The 23476-nt window shown below is 48.3% G+C and overlaps 1 protein-coding gene across 1 annotated transcript in view; it reads left to right on the top strand.

Moving 5' to 3' along the window:
* Window positions 1-10414: 10414 nt before the first annotated feature.
* The window catches only part of dbh (dopamine beta-hydroxylase (dopamine beta-monooxygenase)), a 49814-nt gene continuing 36752 nt past the window's right edge, over window positions 10415-23476 (top strand). Inside the window, exons 1-2 of the mRNA XM_036936939.1 lie at window positions 10415-13521; window positions 18319-18465. Of these exons, the coding sequence (XP_036792834.1) occupies window positions 13156-13521; window positions 18319-18465 (513 nt within the window). The 5' untranslated portion in view covers window positions 10415-13155. The remainder of the gene's footprint in view (window positions 13522-18318; window positions 18466-23476) is intronic.

The following is a 23476-nucleotide window of genomic DNA, read 5'->3' on the forward strand; positions in this document are numbered from 1 at the left end:
GTAGGTTCTATGACTGGGTGTAGTCTGGCCCAGGAGTGTGAAGGTGGACGGAAAAGCACTGGAGCAACGTACCACCCTTGCTGTCTCTGCCTGGCTGGTTCCCCTCTCTCCACTGGGATTCTCTGCCTCTAACCCTATTACAGGGATTGAGTCACTGGCTTACTGGTGCTCTTCCATGCCGTTCCTGGGAGGGGTGCGTCACTTGAGTGGGTTGAGTCACTGACGTGATCTTCCTGTCCGGGTAGGCGCCCCACCTTGGGTTGTGCCGTGGCGGAGATCTTTGTGGGCTATACTCGGCCTTGTCTCAGGATGGTAAGTTGGTGGTTGAAGATATCCCTCTAGTGGTGTGGGGGCTGTGCTTTGGCAAAGTGGGTGGGGTTATATTCTGCCTGTTTGGCCCTCCTGTCTCAGCCTCCAGTATTTATGCTGCAATAGTTTGTGTTGTGGGGCTAGGGTCATTCTGGTATATCTGGAGTATTTCTCCTGTCTTATCCGGTATCCTGTGTGAATTTAAGTATGCTCTCTCTAATTCTCTCTCTTTCTCTCTCTCCTTTTCTCTTTCTTTCTTTCTCTCTCTCTCTCGGAGGACCTGAGCCCTAGGACCATGCCTCAGGACTACCTGTCTTCATGACTCCTTGCTGTCCCCAGTCCACCTGGCCGTGCTGCAGCTCCAGTTTCAACCCTCCAATTTCAAGCCCTTCTTACATCAGCTGATGTCACAAAGTGCTGTACAGAAACCCAGCCTAAAACCCCAAACAGCAAGCAATGCAGGTGTAGTAGCACGGTGGCTAGGAAAAACTCCCTATAAAGGCCGGAACCTAGAAAGAAACCTAGAGAGGAACCAGGCTATGAGGAGTGGCCAGTCCTCTTCTGGCTGTGCCGGGTGGAGAGGAACCAGGCTATGAGGGGTGGCCAGTCCTCTTCTGGCTGTGCCGGGTAGAAAGGAACCAGGCTATGAGGGATGGCCAGTCCTCTTCTGGCTGTGCCGGGTAGAGAAGAACCAGGCTATGAGGGGTGGCCAGTCCTCTTCTGGCTGTGCCGGGTAGAGAGGAACCAGGCTATGAGGGGTGGCCAGTCCTCTTCTGGCAGTGCTGGGTAGAGAGGAACCAGGCTATGAGGGGTGGCCAGTCCTCTTCTGGCTGTGGCGGGTGGAGATTAAAACAGAACATGGCCAAGATGTTCAAATGTTCATAGATAACCAGCAGGGTCAAATAATAATAATCACAGTGGTTGTAGAGGGTGCAACAGGTCAACACCTCAGGAGTAAATGTCAGTTGGCTTTTCATAGCCGATTATTAAGAGTATCTCTACCGCTCTTGCTGTCTCTAGAGAGTTGACAACAGCAGCTCTGGGACAGGTAGCACGTCAGGTGAGCAGGTCAGGGCTCCATAGCCGCAGGCAGAACAGTTGAAACTGGAGCAGCAGCAAGGCCAGGTGAACAGGCCAGGGTTCCGTAGCCGCAGGCAGAACAGTTGAAACTGGAGCAGCAGCACGGCCAGGTGAACAGGTCAGGGTTCAGTAGCCGCAGGCAGAAAAGTTGAAACTGGAGCAACAGCACAGCCAGGTGAACAGGTCAGGGTTCCGTAGCCGCAGGCAGAACAGTTGAAACTGGAGCAGCAGCACGGCCAGGTGAACAGGTCAGGGTTCCGTAGCTGCAGGCAGAACAGTTGAAACTGGAGCATTACACTTACAAAAGTTCCAAAAGAATAAAGACATTTCAAATGTCATATTACAGATTTTTACAATCACTTTGGCACTAATTTCGGAACCTTGACGCCATTTTTCAAAACTCTAGCCACAAAACTCACAACCAACGATCAAAATGCACATTTTTCAAAACTAACACTTTTTCCAATTGCTTGGATACAATACACATAAAGCTAAGATAATTTGTTCATTGAATTAAAATCACCTGTTCAAAATGACACAACTTAACATCAAAGTATTACCAGTATTACCAAACTGACAAACAAAATTCCATGTTTAGGTCATGAAAGTTTCAGGATAACGAGATCCATTGACACCAATTACCATGGAACATGAACCAATTAGACTACATTATCTATGGATGTAATATTTCATCATCATTCTTTATCAGACACTGTTTCTATGGTCCCATGTTCCACTTTTCCAGACCATGTTTTCAGATTTGACATTACTGTACACTCACCGGCCACTTTATTAGGTACACCTATCTAGTACTGGGCAGAGCCCCCTTTTGTCACCACAACAGCCTGAATTATTCATGGTACGTTAAGAGATGCCATTCTTCACACCACTGTTTTAAACAGCTGTTATTTGAGCATTTGTGGCCTTTTTGTCAGCTGGAATGAGTCTGGACATTATCCTCTGACCTCTCTCATTAACAAGGTGTTTTTCCCCACAGAACTGCCGCTCACTGAATGTGTTTTGTTAATCGCACCATTCTCTGTAAACTCTAGAGACTGTAGTGCGTAAAAAACACAGGAGGGCAGCTGTTTCTGAGATGCTGGAACCCCCATGTGTTGCATCAACAATCATACCATGGTCAAAGTTGCTTAGATTACTCATCTTGCCTGTTCTAATGTTAGGTCGAACAGCAACTAAAGCTCTATACTCTATATACTTTATATATTGAGTTGCAGGCAGCCACATGATTCGCTGTTCGAATGTAACCTTCCTTGATGAGCTAAATCAGGTCTGTAGAGCTGATGGCGTGACCTATGTCATTGTGTGGGATAATGTCAGGCTTGCATGGTTTCAGGCCCATCCACAATTTACCACCCTGTGCTCACCCTGTGCATATTCTCCTTTCCTTAACCCGATTGAGGCATTTTTCTCCATATGGAGGTGGAAGGTATATGATAGGCGCCCTCACGAACAAGTCGCCCTTCTCCAGGCCATGGATGACACATGCAATGACTTCCCGGCAGACCAGTGTCAGGCCTGGATGCCCGAAGATTCTTCCCAAGATATTTGGCTAATGAAAACATCCATTGTGATGTGGATGAGAACCTGTGGCCAAATCCACAAGACAGGGTTGATGGAAAATAGAAGTACAGTAATCAATCTTTTTACATTTTTTTTTTACAGTAAGCCAGGTGAGGTACACGGCAGTGATGTTTTACAGTAAGCCAGGTGAGGAACACTGCAGTGATGTTTTACAGTAAGCCAGGTGAGGAACACTGCAGTGATGTTTTACAGTAAGCCAGGTGAGGAACACTGCAGTGATGTTTTAAAGTAAGCCAGGTGAGGAACACTGCAGTGATGTTTTTACAGTAAGCCAGGTGAGGAACACTGCAGTGATGTTTTACAGTAAGCCAGGTGAGGAACACCGCAGTGATGTTTTACAGTAAGCCAGGTGAGGAACACTGCAGTGATGTTTTACAGTAAGCCAGGTGATGAACACGGCAGTGATGTTTTACAGTAATCCAGGTAAGGAACACGGCAGTGATGTTTTACAGTAAGCCAGGTGAGGAACACTGCAGTGATGTTTTACAGTAAGCCAGGTGAGGAACACTGCAGTGATGTTTTACAGTAAGCCAGGTGAGGAACACCGCAGTGATGTTTTACAGTAAGCCAGGTGAGGAACACAGCAGTGATGTTTTACAGTAAGCCAGGTGAGGAACACCGCAGTGATGTTTTACAGTAAGCCAGGTGAGGAACATTGCAGTGATGTTTTACAGTAAGCCAGGTGAGGAACACTGCAGTGATGTTTTACAGTAAGCCAGGTGAGGAACACTGCAGTGATGTTTTACAGTAAGCCAGGTGAGGAACACGGCAGTGATGTTTTACAGTAATCCAGGTAAGGAACACGGCAGTGATGTTTTACAGTAAGCCAGGTGAGGAACACTGCAGTGATGTTTTAAAGTAAGCCAGGTGAGGAACACTGCAGTGATGTTTTACAGTAATCCAGGTAAGGAACACGGCAGTGATGTTTTACAGTAAGCCAGGTGAGGAACACTGCAGTGATGTTTTACAGTAAGCCAGGTGAGGAACACTGCAGTGATGTTTTACAGTAAGCCAGGTGAGGAACACCGCAGTGATGTTTTACAGTAAGCCAGGTGAGGAACACAGCAGTGATGTTTTACAGTAAGCCAGGTAAGGAACACGGCAGTGATGTTTTACAGTAAGCCAGGTGAGGAACACTGCAGTGATGTTTTAAAGTAAGCCAGGTGAGGAACACTGCAGTGATGTTTTACAGTAAGCCAGGTGAGGAACACGGCAGTGATGTTTTACAGTAAGCCAGGTGAGGAACACTGCAGTGATGTTTTACAGTAAGCCAGGTGAGGAACATTGCAGTGATGTTTTACAGTAAGCCAGGTGAGGAACACTGCAGTGATGTTTTACAGTAAGCCAGGTGAGGAACTCTGCAGTGATGTTTTACAGTAAGCCAGGTGATGAACACGGCAGTGATGTTTTACAGTAAGCCAGGTGAGGAACACTGCAGTGATGTTTTACAGTAAGCCAGGTGAGGAACACTGCAGTGATGTTTTACAGTAAGCCAGGTGAGGAACACGGCAGTGATGTTTTACAGTAATCCAGGTAAGGAACACGGCAGTGATGTTTTACAGTAAGCCAGGTGAGGAACACGGCAGTGATGTTTTACAGTAAGCCAGGTGAGGAACACTGCAGTGATGTTTTACAGTAAGCCAGGTGAGGAACACTGCAGTGATGTTTTAAAGTAAGCCAGGTGGGGAACACTGCAGTGATGTTTTACAGTAAGCCAGGTGAGGAACACCGCAGTGATGTTTTACAGTAAGCCAGGTGAGGAACATTGCAGTGATGTTTTACAGTAAGCCAGGTGAGGAACACTGCAGTGATGTTTTACAGTAAGCCAGGTGAGGAACACTGCAGTGATGTTTTACAGTAAGCCAGGTGAGGAACACTGCAGTGATATTTTACAGTAAGCCAGGTGAGGAACACCGCAGTGATGTTTTACAGTAAGCCAGGTGAGGAACACCGCAGTGATGTTTTACAGTAAGCCAGGTGAGGAACATTGCAGTGATGTTTTACAGTAAGCCAGGTGAGGAACACTGCAGTGATGTTTTTCAGGAAGCCAGGTGAGGAACACTGCAGTGATGTTTTACAGTAAGCCAGGTGATGAACACGGCAGTGATGTTTTACAGTAAGCCAGGTGAGGAACACTGCAGTGATGTTTTACAGTAAGCCAGGTGAGGAACACTGCAGTGATGTTTTACAGTAAGCCAGGTGAGGAACACCGCAGTGATGTTTTACAGTAAGCCAGGTGAGGAACACTGCAGTGCTGTTTTACAGTAAGCCAGGTGAGGAACACGGCAGTGATGTTTTACAGTAAGCCAGGTGAGGAACATTGCAGTGATGTTTTACAGTAAGTCAGGTGAGGAACACTGCAGTGATGTTTTACAGTAAGCCAGGTGAGGAACACTGCAGTGATGTTTTACAGTAAGCCAGGTGAGGAACACTGCAGTGATGTTTTACAGTAAGCCAGGTGAGGAACACTGCAGTGATGTTTTACAGTAAGCCAGGTGAGGAACACTGCAGTGATGTTTTACAGTAAGCCAGGTGAGGAACACTGCAGTGATGTTTTACAGTAAGCCAGGTGAGGAACCTGCAGTTGACCTTTAACTGTTTTGTCTTTTTTTGTAGCAAATTATTTTTGCTTTGATTCAAAAGAAACCTATGTTGTGATTTTATTGTTTCATCAATACATGTCATATTTTGTTCAATGATTTCACTGTGTCTGTAGTATTCTCTCTACTTGTTATTTTACAGTGATGTATTTACGTGTAGTACCATAATGAAACATGTATCACATATTTTGTACTACAATATTTAATGATTGGACGAACAACTACACAGTGAAACTATCGGTATCGTGTGTGTGGGTGAGCTAAATGAATGTTCCTATGGTATTTCATGATAAATGAGTTATTTGAACCAATGATTCTGCAAGTGCAAGGTTTCTTTAAAGATATGAATGCACAATGCAATGTTTTGAACAATGGACAGACTGTGTTACAAGTGATGACCATTTTGAGTTTGTGTCTAGAGTTTTGAAAAATGACCACAAGGTTCTGAAATTAGTGCCAAAGTGATTGTTAAAAACGATGTATTTTTACAGTGTTGTAATGATGTGCAAATAGTTTAAGTACAAAAAGGAAAATAAATAAACATAAAAATTGGTTTGTTCTTCCCTGTTTGCCCTTTTCTTGTGGCAATAGGTCACAAATCTCTCTCTTTTTCTCCCTCTTGCCCTCTCTCCTCTCCTAGTCCATCTCTGTAGTGACGAAGATCTGTATTATTCATAGATGTAGGAAGACAGAAGTGAGGTTATTTTATTCTGTTCTCCTCCTGCTCTCCCATGAGACAAAACGGCCCTCCCAGACAGACAGAGACAATACAGCCCTCCCAGACAGACAGAGACAATACAACCCTCCCAGACAGACAGAGACAATACAGCCCTCCCAGACAGAGACAATACAGCCCTCCCAGACAGACAGAGACAAACAGCCCTCCCAGACAGACAGACAAACGGCCCTCCCAGACAGACAGAGACAAACAGCCCTCCCAGACAGACAGACAAACGGCCCTCCCAGACAGACAGAGACAATACAGCCCTCCCAGACAGACAGAGACAATACAGCCCTCCCAGACAGACAGACAGAGAAAATGCAGCCCTCCCAGACAGACAGAGACAATACAACCCTCCCAGACAGACAGACAGAGACAATACAGCCCTCCCAGACAGACAGAGACAATACAACCCTCCCAGACAGACAGAGACAATACAGCCCTCCTAGACAGACAGAGACAATACAGCCCTCCCAGACAGACAGAGACAATACAGCCCTCCCAGACAGACAGAGACAATACAGCCCTCCCAGACAGACAGAGACAATACAGCCCTCCCAGACACACAGAGACAATACAGCCCTCCCAGACAGACAGAGACAATACAGCCCTCCCAGACACACAGAGACAATACAGCCCTCCCAGACAGACAGAGACAATACAACCCTCCCAGACAGACAGACAGAGACAATACAGCCCTCCCAGACAGACAGAGACAATACAACCCTCCCAGACAGACAGACATAGACAATACAGCCCTCACAGACAGACAGAGACAATACAACCCTCCCAGACAGACAGAGACAATACAGCACTCCCAGACAGACAGAGACAATACAGCCCTCCCAGACAGACAGAGACAATACAACCCTCCTAGACAGACAGAGACAATACAGCCGTCCCAGACAGACAGAGACAATACAGCCCTCCCAGACAGAGAGAGACAATACAGCCCTCCCAGACAGACAGAGACAATACAACCCTCCCAGACAGACAGAGACAATACAACCCTCCCAGACAGACAGAGACAATACAGCCCTCCCAGACAGACAGACAGAGACAATGCAGCCCTCCCAGACAGACAGAGACAATACAGCCCTCCCAGACAGACAGAGACAATACAGCCCTCCCAGACAGACAGACAGAGACAATGCAGCCCTCCCAGACAGACAGAGACAAACAGCACTCCCAGACAGACAGAGACAATACAGCCCTCCCAGACAGACAGAGACAATACAACCCTCCCAGACAGACAGAGACAATACAACCCTCCCAGGCAGACAGAGACAATACAACCCTCCCAGACAGACAGAGACAATACAGCCCTCACAGACAGACAGAGACAATACAACCCTCCCAGACAGACAGAGACAGTACGGCCCTCCCAGACAGAAAGAGACAATACAACCCTCCCAGACAGACAGAGACAAACAGCCCTCCCAGACAGACAGACAAACGGCCCTCCCAGACAGAAAGAGACAATACAACCCTCCCAGACAGACAGAGACAAACAGCCCTCCCAGACAGACAGACAAACGGCCCTCCCAGACAGACAGAGACAATACAGCCCTCACAGACAGACAGAGACAATACAACCCTCCCAGACAGACAGAGACAATACAACCCTCCCAGACAGACAGAGACAATACAGCCCTCCCAGACAGACAGAGACAATACAGCCTTCACAGACAGACAGAGACAATACAGCCCTCCCAGACAGACAGAGACAATGCAGCCCTCCCAAACAGACAGAGACAATACAGCCCTCCCAGACAGACAGAGACAATACAGCCCTCCCAGACAGACGGAGACAATACAGCCCTCCCAGACAGACAGAGACAGTACAGCCCTCCCAGACAGACAAAGACAATACAGCCCTCACAGACATAGACAATACAACCCTCCCAGACAGACAGAGACAATACAGCCCTCCCAGACAGACAGAGACAAACAGCCCTCCCAGACAGACAGAGACAGACTGCCCTCCCACACAGGCAGAGACAGACAGCCCTCCCACACAGGCAGAGACAGACAGCCTACACAGAGAGACAGACATACAGCTCTTCCACAGAGACAAAGACAGACAACTCATGCAGACAGACAGACAGACAGACATACAGACAGACAGACAGACAGACAGACAGACAGACAGACAGACAACCAACAGAATTCATGCAATAATAATTGCCAAAATGGCACCCCCACTGTCCTACTACAGTCCCCCACTGTCCATGTCTAGACCCCAATCTGTTCATGTCTAGACCCCAGCCCCACTGTCCATGTCTAGAGCCCCACCCCCACTGTCCTAGTCCAGCTCCCCATCCCGACTGTCCTAGTCCAGACTGTCCTAGTCCAGCCCCCCACCCCCACTGTCCTAGTCCAGCCCCCCAGCCCCACTGTCCTAGTCTAGACCCCCACCCCCACTGTCCTACTACAGTCCCCCACTGTCCTAGTCCAGCCCCCCACCCCCACTGTCCTAGTTCAGCCCCCCAGCCCCACTGTCCATGTCTAGACCCCCACCCCCACTGTCCTAGTCCAGCCCCCCACCCCCACTGTCCTAGTCCAGCCCCCAGCCCCACTGTCCTAGTCTAGACCCCCACCCCCACTGTCCTAGTCCAGCTCCCCACCCCCACTGTCCTAGTCCAGACTCCCACCCCCACTGTCCTACTACAGTCCCCCACTGTCCTAGTCCAGATTGTCCTAGTCCAGACCCCCACCCCCACTGTCCTAGTCCAGACCCCCACCCCCACTGTCCTAGTCCAGCCCCCCACCCCCACTGTCCATGTCTAGACCCCACCCACACTGTCCTAGTCCAGCCCCCCACCCCCACTGTCCTAGTCCAGCTCCCCAGCCCCACTGTCCATGTCTAGACCCCCATCCCCACTGTCCTACTACAGTCCCCCACTGTCCTAGTCCAGCCCCCCACCCCCACTGTCCTAGTCCAGCCCCCCAGCCCCACTGTCCATGTCTAGACCCCCACCCCCACTGTCCTAGTCCAGCCCCCCAGCCCCACTGTCCTAGTCTAGACCCCCACCCCCACTGTCCTACGACAGTCCCCCACTGTCCTAGTCCAGCCCCCCACCCCCACTGTCCTAGTCCAGCCCCCCACCCTCACTGTCCTAGTCCAGCCTCCCACCCCCGCTGCCATGTCCAGCCCCCCTTACCCTCACTGTCCTAGTCCAGCCCCCCACCCTCACTGTCCATGTCTAGACCCCCACCCTCACTGTCCTAGTCCAGCCCCCCACACCCACTGTCCTAGTCCAGCCCCCCACCCTCACTGTCCTTGTCCAGCCCCCCACCCTCACTGTCCATGTCTAGACCCCCACCCCCACTGTCCTAGTCCAGTCCCCCACCCCCACTGTCCTAGTCCAGCTCCCCCACCCTCACTGTCCTAGTCCATCCCCCCACCCTCACTGTCCAGGTCTAGACCCCCACCCTCACTGTCCTAGTCCAGCCCCCCACCCTCACTGTCCATGTCTAGACCCCCACCCTCACTGTCCTAGTCCAGCCCCCCACCCCCACTGTCCTAGTCCAGCCCCCCACCCTCACTGTCCTAGTCCAGCCCCCCACCCTCACTGTCCTAGTCCCGACCCCCACCCCCACTGTCCATGTCTAGACCCCCAGCCCCACTGTCCTAGTCCAGAACCCCACCCACACTGTCCTAGTCCAGACTGTCCTAGTCCAGACTGTCCCGTCTTGTCCTGTCATGTCCCACCCCGTCCTGTCCTGTCATGTTCCACCCCGTCCTGTCCTGTCATGTCCCACCCCATCCTGTCCTGTCATGTCCTACCCTGTCCTGTCCTGGCTTAGCCGAGCACAGTACAGTATGCTGGGATGTTCCAGGAGGAGTGACTGGCTTGTTCCAGGAGGAGTGACTGGCTTGTTCCAGGAGGAGTGACTGGCTTGTTCCAGGCTGAATAATGTCAGTGAGGGCCTCAAGCTTTCTAGTCCCAGTTCAACTCACTGTCCCAGTCTCTAGTCATGTCTCTCTTTCTCTCTCTCTCTCTCTCTCTCTCTCTCTCTCTCTCTCTGTCTCTTGCTCTCTCACTCTTTCAATCTCTCTGTTTCTCTCTCTCTCTCTCCCTCTCGCTCTCGCTCTTGCTCTCGCTCTCTTGCTTTCTCGCTCTCCCGCTCTTTCTAGCTCTCTGTTCCTCTCTCTCTTTTCTCTAGTTCACATCCTTCTTTTGAGGCTTGTCTTTTGTGTCGCTACTGTGTCAGTGGCGGAAGGAAGGAAGGAACTGGAGCTAGTAGAAGCAGCCTGTATAGTCTCAGCCAGCTACGTGTGGGCCTGCCTGGTGCATTGTCATGTCTCTCAGGCTATAAGACACAGCAGCCCCATGGCTTCAGGGCACAGCCCATCATTACATTACCCATGCTGCCTCTCTGCTACGCTTAACCCCTCCCTCGCTCCCTCCATCCCCTGCTGACCTTTTCGGTAAACAAGGTGTCCATGTATCTTCATTGAGAAAAACACAATGCTATTGACAGCCTTCTGATTGTATCTTCCTCTAACCCTGGAGGGGTGGGTAATGGTGGGGATTAATGGTGGGTTATCTGACACACACACACACACACATGCACATGCACACGCACACACACATGCACACACAAAGAGGAGGGCAGGACAATAGTGAGGGTTAATGTTATTTTACTTCAGAGACATTGTGCCTCCTGTTTGAATTAGCCTCCTGAAAAGCCAGGTGAAAGCCAGGTGAAAGCCAGTTGAAAGCCAGGTGAAAGCCAGTTGAAAGCCAGGTGAAAAACAGGTGAAAGCCAGGTGAAAGCCAGTTGAAAGCCAGGTGAAAAACAGGTGAAAGTCAGGTGAAAGCCAGTTGAAAGCCAGGTGAAAGTCAGGTGAAAGTCAGCTGAAAGCCAGTTGAAAGCCAGGTGAAAGTCAGGTGAAAGCCAGGTGAAAGTCAGGTGAAAGCTAGTTGAAAGCCAGTTGAAAGCCAGGTGAAAGTCAGGTGAAAGCCAGGTGAAAAACAGGTGAAAGACAGTTGAAAGCCAGGTGAAAAACAGGTGAAAGCCAGTTGAAAGCCAGGTGAAAAACAGGTGAAAGTCAGTTGAAAGCCAGGTGAAAGCCAGTTGAAAGTCAGGTGAAAGCCAGTTGAAAGCCAGGTGAAAGCCAGGTGAAAGCCAGGTGAAGACTGGTGAAAGCCAGGTGAAAGCCAGGTGAAAGCCAGTTGAAAGCCAGGTGAAAGCCAGGTGAAAGTCAGGTGAAAGCTAGTTGAAAGCCAGTTGAAAGCCAGGTGAAATTCAGGTGAAAGCCAGGTGAAAAACAGGTGAAAGCCAGTTGAAAGCCAGGTGAAAAACAGGTGAAAGCCAGTTGAAAGCCAGGTGAAAGTCAGGTGAAAGCCAGTTGAAAGCCAGGTGAAAAACAGGTGAAAGGCAGTTGAAAGCCAGGTGAAAAACAGGTGAAAGCCAGTTGAAAGCCAGGTGAAAAACAGGTGAAAGCCAGTTGAAAGCCAGGTGAAAAACAGGTGAAAGTCAGTTGAAAGCCAGGTGAAAGCCAGTTGAAAGTCAGGTGAAAGCCAGTTGAAAGCCAGGTGAAAGCCAGGTGAAAGCCAGGTGAAGACTGGTGAAAGCCAGGTGAAAGCCAGGTGAAAGCCAGTTGAAAGCCAGGTGAAAGCCAGGTGAAGGAGGATTGTTCCTTGAAAACCAACACCTGGTGAGATCGATAGCATGATACCAGCTTTCAGCAACAAGGACAAATAGCAAATTGTGTGTCTTACTCCAGAATAAAATAATTACTCTACAAGGACTAACATTGGCATATTCATAAAATGTTTTCTCATTAATGATGAATATTTCTGTTTCCGTTATTACAGGCCTTTCTGTCAGTGCTATTTGTTGTTGATTAAAATCAATGAAAGCATCATCTGCAGAAGAACGTGAGAGTTAACCAGAGAGCCGTAAAGTCTGTTTTGATATCATGTCACGACAAACTAAAATAACAACATTTTTTGGTGTTATTTCCTCAGATCATAATCTCAAAGCAGTTGTCATGGTGAAAGGTCCCAGAGTTTTGACTGGTCAGGTGATGCGGTGCTAGAATGGCTCACGTACACGTTGTGGCTGGTCTTCTGCCTGATCAGACAGATAGCAACCAAGGTCAGAGTTTGAGCATCAGACTTCCCTTAAATCCAGCCATACATCCCCAATTGGCCTATGAGGCCAAAACCAGAGGAGATTGAATAGGCAATAAAACTCAGTTAGTCTGTCTGGATTGCCATTGATAATGTCCATGGTCCATTAGGATCAATTATGGACTGGCAGATGTCGAAAACCGTGCTTGACCCGAGGGCTTAATGAAAACAATTGAATTTTGGTCAACAAACATAATGTCGTTAAATTAGATAAAGAGTCAGGGGTCACATGGGATTTCCTTTAAAAGACTAGAAAGAGAATGAGAGGGATGAGACAGGTCGCAGAGACAGAGAGAGACACAGGCCAGAGGAGAGACACCAACCAAGAAGAGACAGGAAACAGAAAAAGAAGAAGACGGTGTTCGATGGCATTCAATCGAGAGAAAAAGAGACTAGTTGGAAAAAGATGAGGAACTGAGAAGACAGGATACTGTGAAAAAAACGGATAACCCACTAACCAGACATTGGCTTGAGGAACCACCTGGAGAAATAAGGAGAAAGAGAAGAGAGCGATACTGTGAAAAAACAACTGGTAGACAAGAGAATGAGAGGCACTTCAGATGCTCTTTGTGAGGACTGAGTTACACTGAGACTAACAGACCAAACAACCAACTAACCAACTCACCATCCTACTGACACCGGCTAACTGACCAACCGACTAACCAAGCCATCACCCAGACAATAGTCTCTGCACAGTATGCGCCTCTTCAACAAGAACCTGAGGCTGCAGGACGTGACTCTGATGTACCTGACCGTCTTAGCCACCCTGGTGGTGATCCTGGTAGCCTCCTACCAGGTAGATCCTGCTGCCAGCCCCTCCAGGGGAGGATCCACCCCAACCTCCACCTCCACACCGGTGCAGCTGCCCTACCATATGCCCCTGGACCCCCGCGGACACCTCCAGCTCTCTTGGAACATCTCCTACCCCCTCCAGGAGCTGTATCTGGAGGTGCGCTGCAGTGAGATGAAACATGGCCTGGTCCTGGGAATGTCCGACCGCGGGGAGCTCACCAACGCTGACCTGGTGGTCCTCTGGGACGACGGCCACCAGTCCTTCTTTGGGGTAAGGAAGTGGCATATTGTAAGGACAAGTCCTACTTTGGTGTAAAGAAGGGTACTAGTCCTAGTTTGGAGAAAGGAAGGGCCCTAGTCCTAGTTTGGAGAAAGGAAGGGCCCTAGTCCTAGTTTGGAGAAAGGAAGGGCACTAGTCCTAGTTTGGAGAAAGGAAGGGCCCTAGTCCTAGTTTGGAGAAAGGAAGGGCACTAGTCCTAGTTTGGAGAAAGGAAGGGCACTAGTCCTCGTTTGGAGAAAGGCAGGGCACTAGTCCTAGTTTGGAGAAAGGAAGGGTACTAATCCTAGTTTGGATAAAGGAAGGGCCCTAATCCTAGTTTGGGGTAAGGAAGGGCACTAGTCCTAGTTTGGAGAAAGGAAGGGTACTAATCCTAGTTTGGAGAAAGGAAGGGCCCTAATCCTAGTTTGGGGTAAGGAAGGGCACTAGTCCTAGTTTGGAGAAAGGAAGGGCACTAGTCCTCGTTTGGAGAAAGGCAGGGCACTAGTCCTAGTTTGGAGAAAGGAAGGGCACTAGTCCTCGTTTGGAGAAACGCAGGTCACTAGTCCTAGTTTGGAGAAAGGAAGGGCCCGAGTCCTAGTTTGGAGAAAGGAAGGGCACTAGTCCTTGTTTGGAGAAAGGAAGCGCACTAGTCCTAGTTTTGGGAAAGGAAGTGCACTAGTCCTCGTTTGGAGAAAGGCAGGGCACTAGTCCTAGTTTGGAGAAAGGAAAGGCCCTAGTCCTAGTTTGGAGAAAGGAAGGGCACTAGTCCTCGTTTGGAGAAAGGAAGCGCACTAGTCCTAGTTTTGGGAAAGGAAGTGCACTAGTCCTCGTTTCTAGAAAGGCAGGGCACTAGTCCTCGTTTGGAGAAAGGCAGGGCACTAGTCCTAGTTTGGAGAAAGGAAGGGCCCTAGTCCTAGTTTGGAGAAAGGAAGTGCACTAGTCCTAGTTTGGAGAAAGGAAGTGCACTAGTCCTAGTTTGCATCCAAATAACATTCTATTTCCTATGAGGTGACCTATTTTAAACCAGGGTTATGGTCAGAAGTAGTGTACTATATAGGGAATAGCATTTGGGTCCTGTTCTGTTGCTTTCAATAAGGGGTGCTTCTGCTAGTATAAGAGAGACAGTGGCTCAATGTGTTTCCAATGACTTGGCACGTTTATTAGAGAGTGTGATGTTTACCAAGGTTGAGGGCTTCATTCCCACATGGAAGGGATAATGCTGTAGCTCAGTGGTGTTTTCCTTATTCAATCTGATTCAGAGTGCAGTGCTGCCTACAGGGCAGAACAAATGTGAATGATTGCGTGAAAGAAAGAAAGCACAACGCCTAACCTTAACCAATTAGGATTACTTGCCTAAATTTAACCAATCCCATTTGTTTCTGCCCTCGAGGCAGAGCTGCCCCCAGAACAAGATTGAGTAAGAAACACGCCAATCTGCCACATTGTGGCTGGTACCCGTTATATTGCTTTACGTAAGAGCTGGTTCTGTTGATGGTAGACTGCCAGGCAGGATGTGTCCACATCATCCTAAAGTAGAGAATAAATAAGGCCATTGAAATGGGCATTTGTTGCATATCAAACTTTTGACAAGATTAGGAATTAATAGATCCAAACTGCATGGACAAAAAAAGACATTGAACGTTGAATGTTGACATCATGTGAAAACCAATTTCATGAAATGCTGTATACTCAATAAACTAGTAGAATCTTAAGATCATCCAAAAGTTTCCCCCCACCAAGGGAAAATATACTTTTCTCAAAATAAACATTTAATGTCTGCTAAATTTTGCAATGCTCTCAAAAGAACATCTCACTTTCCATGTGAGGACAGGAGTCTTATAATAGGAAGGAACGTCTGTCTGTCTATGTGGGATGAGATCCTCTTTCCAAGCCATATGTCTGTCTATGTGGGATGAGATCCTCTTCCCAGCCTACTGTCTGTCTATGTGGGATGAGATCCTCTATCCAAGCCATATGTCTGTCTATGTGGGATGATATCCTCTTTCCCAGCCTTAGGGAAAGGCTGTTGGGAGCAGAAAGGTCACAATGGTGTGCCAGCCATTCACAGATTCTCTCTCTCTCTCTCTCTCTCTCTCTCTAATTCAAGGGGTTTTATTGGCATGGGAAACATGTGTTAACATTGCCAAAGCAAGTGAGGTAGATAATATACAAAAGTTAAATAAACAATAAAAAATAAAAATCTCTCTCTCTGTACTAATCTGCTGTGGGGCAGCACACATGCATTATACATCCCTTTTCACTCCTCCTGCCTCTGCCTGGACCTGTCCCTGGTCTGCCTGACTCTCTGCCTGGACCTGTCCCTGGTCTGCCTGACTCTCTGCCTGGACCTGTCCCTGGTCTGCCTGACTCTCTGCCTGGACCTGTCCCTGGTCTACCTGACTCTCTGCCTGGACCTGTCCCTGGTCTGCCTGACTCTCTGCCTGGACCTGTCCCTGGTCTGCCTGACTCTCTGCCTGGACCCGTCCCTGGTCTGCCTGACTCTCTGCCTGGACCTGTCCCTGGTCTGCCTGACTCTCTGCCTGGACCTGTCCCTGGTCTGCATAACTCTCTGCCTGGACCTGTCCCTGGTCTGCCTGACTCTCTGCCTGGACCTGTCCCTGGTCTGCATAACTCTCTGCCTGGTCCCATCCCTGGTCTGCATAACTCTCTGCCTGGTCCCGTCCCTGGTCTACCTGACTCTCTGCCTGGACCTGTCCCTGGTCTGCCTGACTCTCTGCCTGGACCTGTCCCTGGTCTGCCTGATTCTCTGCCTGGACCTGTCCCTGGTCTGCCTGACTCTCTGCCTGGACCTGTCCCTGGTCTGCCTGACTCTCTGCCTGGACCTGTCCCTGGTCTACCTGACTCTCTGCCTGGACCCGTCCCTGGTCTACCTGACTCTCTGCCTGGACCTGTCACTGGTCTACCTGACTCTCTGCCTGGACCTGTCCCTGGTCTACCTGACTCTCTGCCTGGACCTGTCCCTGGTCTGCCTGACTCTCTGCCTGGACCTGTCCCTGGTCTGCCTGACTCTCTGCCTGGACCCGTCCGCGGTCTGCATAACTCTCTGCCTGGTCCCGTCCCTGGTCTGCCTGACTCTCTGCCTGGACCTGTCCCTGGTCTGCCTGATTCTCTGCCTGGACCTGTCCCTGGTCTGCCTGACTCTCTGCCTGGACCTGTCCCTGGTCTGCCTGACTCTCTGCCTGGACCTGTCCCTGGTCTGCCTGACTCTCTGCCTGGACCCGTCCGCGGTCTGCATAACTCTCTGCCTGGTCCCGTCCCTGGTCTGCCTGACTCTCTGCCTGGACCTGTCCCTGGTCTGCCTGACTCTCTGCCTGGACCTGTCCCTGGTCTGCCTGACTCTCTGCCTGGACCTGTCCCTGGTCTACCTGACTCTCTGTCTGGACCCGTCCGCGGTCTGCATAACTCTCTGCCTGGTCCCGTCCCTGGTCTGCCTGACTCTCTGCCTGGACCCGTCCCTGGTCTGCATAACTCTCTGCCTGGACCCGTCCGCGGTCTGCATAACTCTCTGCCTGGTCCCGTCCCTGGTCTGCCTGACTCTCTGCCTGGACCCGTCCCTGGTCTGCATAACTCTCTGCCTGGACCCGTCCCTGGTCTGCATAACTCTCTGCCTGGACCCGTCCCTGGTCTGCATAACTCTCTGCCTGGACCCGTCCCTGGTCTGCCTTACACTCTGCCTGGACCCGTCCCTGGTCTGCCTGACTCTCTGCCTGGACCCGTCCCTGGTCTGCCTGACTCTCTGCCTGGACCCGTCCCTGGTCTGCATGACTCTCTGCCTGGACCCGTCCCTGGTCTGCCTGATTCTCTGCCTGGACCCGTCCCTGGTCTGCATAACTCTCTGCCTGGACCCGTCACTGGTCTGCCTGATTCTCTGCCTGGACCTGTCCCTGGTCTGCCTGATTCTCTGCCTGGACCCGTCCCTGGTCTGCCTGATTCTCTGCCTGGACCTGTCCCTGGTCTGCCTGACTCTCTGCCTGGACCTGTCCCTGATCTGCCTGACTCTCTGACTGGACCTGTCCCTGGTCTGCCTGATTCTCTGCCTGCCTGATTCTCTGTGAAAAACTGCCTAGCTTCCTTCTGCGCCCTCTCTCCAAATTAATGTTGAATGGCCCCTCGAATCCCTGTACAAGGGAGTAGGTCCAAAAGGGAGAGATGAGTGGAGAGAGAGAGAGGGATGAAAGGGGAGAGAGGGGTGAGGGATGAGGATAGAGAGATAACTCAGAACTTCTGTTAAAATCCTAGAACCACTTTGGTCACAACAGCACAGCGAAACTGCTTCAAAATGGAGTCTGAGGCGCACAGAGCCTAACTAACTCTGACACATGGAGCGTTCCTGGTTAATTTGGGCTTTTTAATAAATGTGTGGCTACTTTGGAGTCTTTACACTTTGACCCAACCTCAAGCAATCATGCAAGGTGGAACAAACATGTATTGGATGGCTGGTTCTATTTCGATGCATTTTACATGCGAACGATGTGATTGGAGGAGACAGATTCAGTTGTTACCATTGGCTCCTGGGACTTGCATCTTGCACGCTCACTTGGCCATTGCTTGGCATCGCTGTCTCATAGGGTTGGTGTTAGGGTTAGATGTCACAGAATGTTTATGGAAATACATACTTGGCTGGCTGGGAGATCTCTAGGGTTCTTTAATTGCAATTGCCCAGCATGTGGATTGCTGCCCATAAAATTGATCTAGTATCTGTCTTTGTGTGTGTGTGTGTGTGCGTGCGTGTGTGTGTATTCGGACCTTTGTGTGTGTGTTTGTTTCTCTCTGTGTGTGTTACTCCAGGATGCGTGGAGTGACAGTCAGGGTCATGTGAGTCTGGACAGCCAACAGGACTACCAGCTGATGGACACCAGGCAGACACCTGAGGGATTCTCCCTGCTGTTCAAGAGACCCTTCAGCACCTGCGACCCCAGAGATTACATCATAGAGGTGAGAGACAGAGAGAGACACACACACAGGGGGAGAGGGTGAAAGAGAGAGAGAGGGAGTGAATCACTAAAACAATTCAGAAATACAATATGGAAAAAGAAGGAACAGCACGTCAGAAATCAGCTCAATGTAATTGAAGAATCCATAGTCTCTAACCATTTCTGGGAAAATTGGAAAACACTAAACAAACAACAACACAAAGAATTATCTAGCCAAATTGGAGATGTATGGGTAAACCACTTCTCCAATATTTTTGGCTCTATAACAAAGAACAGCAAAAACATATACATGATCAAATACAAGTCTTAGAAGCAACTATTAAAGACTACCGGAACCCACTGGATTCTCCAATTACCTTGAATGAGCTACAGGACAAAATAAAAACTCTCCAACCCAAAAAGGCCTGTGTTGTTGATGGTATCCTTAATGAAATTATCAAATATGCAGACAACAAATTCCAATTGGCTATACTTAAACTCTTTAACATCATCCTTAGCTCTGGCATCTTCCCCAATATGTGGAACCAAGGACTGATTACACCAATCCACAAAAGTGGAGACAAACTTGACCCCAATAACTACCGTGGGATATGCATCAACAGTTACTTTGGGAGAATCCTCTGCATTTTCATTAACATTTTCATTGACTCCTACACTTCCTCAGTGAAAACAACATACTGAGCAAAAGTCAATTTAGCTTTTTACCAAATTATCGTACGACAGATCACGTATTAACCCTGCACACCCTAATTGACAAACAAACAAAGGCAAAGTCTTTTTAAAATATTTATTTAACTAGGCAAGTCAGTTAAGAACAAATTCTTATTTTCAATGACGGCCTAGAAACAGTGGGTTAACTGCCTTGTTCAGTAGCAGAACGACAGATTTTCACCTTGTCAGCTCGGGGGAATTGATTTTGCAATCTTTCGGTTACTAGTCCAATGCTCTAACCACTAGGCTACCTGCCGCCCCTTAATGCATTATTGATTTCAAAAAAGCCTTTGACTCAATTTGGCATGAGGGTCTGCTGTACAAATTGATGGAAAGCGGTGTTGGGGGAAAAACATATAACATTATGAAATCCATGTACACAAACAACAAGTGTGCAGTTAAAATAGGCAAAAAACAAGACCCACAGGGCCGTGGGTTGAAACAAGGATGCAGCTTAAGCCCCACCCTCTTCAACTTATATATCAGCGAATTGGCGAGGGCACTAGAAAAGTCTGCAGCACCCGGCCTCACCCTACTAGAATCTGAAGTCAAATGTCTACTGTTTGCTGATGATCTGGTGCTTCTGTCACCAACCAATGAGGGCCTACAGCAGCATCTAGATCTTCTGCACAGATTCTGTCAGATCTGGGCCCTGACAGTAAATCTCAGTAAGACCAAAATAATGCTGTTCCAAAAAAGGTCCAGTCGCCAGGACCACAAATACAAATTCCATCTAGACACTGTTGCCCTAGAGCACACAAAAAACTATACATACATCGGCCGAAACATCAGCGCCACAGGTAACTTCCACAAAGCTGTGAACGATCTGAGAGACAAGGCAAGAAGGGCATTCTACACCATCAAAAGGAACATAATATTCAACATATCAATTAGGAGATACTTGAATCAGTTATAGAACCCATTGCCATTTATGGTTGTGAGGTCTGGGGTCCGCTCACCAACAAAGAATTCACAAAATGGGACAAACACCAAATTGAGACTCCGCATGCAGAATTCTGCAAAAATATCCTCCAGGAACACCAAATAATGCATGCAGAGCAGAATTAGGCCAATACCTGCTAATGATCAAAATCCAGAAAAGAGACGTTAAATTCTACAACCACCTAAAAGGAAGCGATTCCCAAACCTTCCATAACAAAGCCATCACCTACAGAGAGATGAACTTGTAGAAGAGTCCCCTAAGCAAGCTGGTTCTGGGGCTCTGTTCACAAACACAAACACACCCCACAGAGCCCCAGGACAGCAACACAATTAGACTCAACCGAATCATGAGAAAACAAAAATATAATTACTTGACACATTGGAAATAATTAACAAAAAAAACACGCAAACAAGAATGCTATTTGGCCCTAAACAGAGAGTACACAGTGGCAGAATACCTGACCACTGACTGACCCAAACTTAAGGAAAGCTTTGACTATGTACAGACTCAGTGAGCATAGCCTTGCTATTGAGAGAGGCCGCTGTGGGCAGACCTGGCTCTCAAGAGAAGACAGGCTATGTGCACACTGCCCACAAAATGAGGTGGAAACTGATCTGCACTTCCTAACCTCCTGCCCAATGTATGACCATATTAGAGACACATATTTCCCTCAGATTACACAGATCCACAAAGAATTCGAAAACAAATCCAATTTTGATAAACTCCCATATCTACTAGGGGAAATTCCAGTGTGCCATCACAGCAGCAAGATTTGTGACCTGTTGCCACAAGAAAAGGGCAACCAGTGAAGAACAAACACCATTGTAAATACAACCCATATTTATGCTTATTTATTTTCCCTTGTGTTCTTTAACCATTTGTACATTGTTACAACACTGTATATATATATGTATAATATGACATCTGTAATGTCTTTATTGTTTTGAAATTTCTGTATGTGTAATGTTTACTGTTAGTTTTTATTGTTTATTTCACTTTTGTATATTATCTACCTCACTTGCTTTGGCAATGTTAACACATGTTTCCCATGCCAATAAAGCCCCTTGAATTGAGAGAGAGAAAGAGAGAGACAGAGAGAGAGAGAGAGATCGAGAACATTATAGCAGGTGAAAAGAGAGAGACAAAGAGAGAACAGTATCAATCAAATTTATTTATATAGCCCTTCTTACATCAGCTGATATCTCAAAGTGCTGTACAGAAACCCAGCCTAAAACCCCAAACAGCAAGCAATGCAGGTGTAGAAGCACAGTGGCTAGGAAAAACTCCCTAGAAAGGCCAAAACCTAGGAAGAAACCTAGAGAGGAACCAGGCTATGAGGGGTGGCCAGTCCTCTTCTGGCTGTGCCGGTTTGAGATTCAAAATATGGCCAAGATGTTCAAATGTTCATAAATGACCAGCATGGTCAAATAATAATAATCACAGTAGTTGTCGAGGGGGCAGCAAGTCAGCACCTCAGGAGTAAATTGTCAGTTGGCTTTTCATAGCCGATCATTAAGAGTATCTCTACCACTCCTGCTGTTTCTAGAGTGTTGAAAACAGTAAGTCTGGGACAGGTAGCACGTCCGGTGAACAGGTCAGGGTTCCATAGCCGCAGACAGAACAGTTGAAACTGGAGCAGCAGCACGGCCAGGTGGACTGGGGACAGCAAGGAGTCATTATGCCAAGTAGTCCTGAGGCATGGTCCTAGGGCTCTGGTCCTCCGGGAGAGAGAAAAAAAGAGAATTAGAGAGAGCATACATACATAAGTTCACACAGGACACCGGATAAGACAGGAGAAGTACTCCAGATATAACAGACTGACCCTAGCCCCCCGACACAAACTACTGCAGCATAAATACTGGAGGCTGAGACAGGAGGGATCAGGAGACACTGTGGCCCCATCCGATGATACCCCAGGAAAGGGCCAAACAGGCAGAATATAACCCCACCCACTTTGCCAAAGCACAGCCCCCACAACACTGGAGGGATATCTTCAACCACCAACTTACCATCCTGAGACAAGGCCGAGTATAGCCCTCCGCCACGGCACAACCCAAGGGGGGGCACCAAGCCAGACAGGAAGATCACGTCAGTGACTCAACCCACTCAAGTGACGCACCCCTCCTAGGGACGGCATGGTAGAGCACCAGTAAGCCAGTGACTCAGCCCCTGTAATAGGGTTAGAGGCAGAGAATCCCAGTGGAGAGAGGGGAACTGACCAGGCAGAGACAGCAAGGGCGGTTTGTTGCTCCAGAGGATTTCCGTTCACCTTCACACTCATGGGCCAGACTACACTCAATCATATGACCCACTGAAGAGATGAGTCTTCAGTAAAGACTTAAAGGTTGAGACCGAGTCTGCATCTCTCACATGGGTAGGCAGACCATTCCATAAAAATGGAGCTCTATAGGAGAAAGCCATGCCTCCAGCTGTTTGCTTAGAAATTCTAGGGACAATTAGGAGGCCTGCGTCTTGTGACTGTAGCGTACGTGTAGGTATTTACTGCAGGACCAAATCGGAAAGATAGGTAGGAGCAAGCCCATGTAATGTTTTGTAGATTAGCAGTAAAACATTGAAATCAGCCCTTAATTTTTTGGGGTTCTAGTCAGGATTCTAGTAGCCGTATTTAGCGCTAACTGAAGTTTATTTAGTGCTTTATCCGGGTAGCCGGAAAGTAGAGCATTGCAGTAGTCTAACCTAGAAGTAACAAAAGCATGGATACATTTTTCTGCATCATTTTTGGACAGAAAGTTTCTGATTTTTGCAATGTTACTTAGACAGAAAAAAGCTGTCCTTGTAACAGTCTTGATATGTTCGTCAAAAGAGAGATCAGGGTCCAGAGTAACACTGAGATCCTTCACATTTTTATTTGAGACAACTGTACAACCATCAAGATTAATTGTCAGAATCAACAGAAGATCTCTTTGTTTCTTGGGACCTAGAACAACTATCTCTGTTTTGTCCGAGTTTAAAAGTAGAACGTTTGCAGCCATCACTTCCTTATGTCTGAAACACAGGCTTCTAGCGAGGGCAATTTTGGGGCTTCACCATGTTTCATTAAAATGTACAGCTGTGTGTCATCTGCATAGCAGTGAAAGTTAACATTATGTTTTCGAATGACATCCAAGAGGTAAAATATATAGCGGTCCTAAAACGGAACACCAAAATGTACTGCATACTGGACCCTATTCCAACTAAACTACTGAAAGAGCTGCTTCCAACTAGCTCCCTGGTATACAGAAAATACCCGAGCTCTGAAGCAAGCTTCCAGAAAATTGGAACGGAAATGACGCCGAGCGAGGGGATTTATACTAACGTTACTATCTGTACTTACTGGTGGCACAGACACTGTTTCATC

The sequence above is a fragment of the Oncorhynchus mykiss genome, chromosome 12 (genome assembly GCF_013265735.2).
Source record: "Oncorhynchus mykiss isolate Arlee chromosome 12, USDA_OmykA_1.1, whole genome shotgun sequence".
Lineage (NCBI taxonomy): Eukaryota > Metazoa > Chordata > Actinopteri > Salmoniformes > Salmonidae > Oncorhynchus > Oncorhynchus mykiss.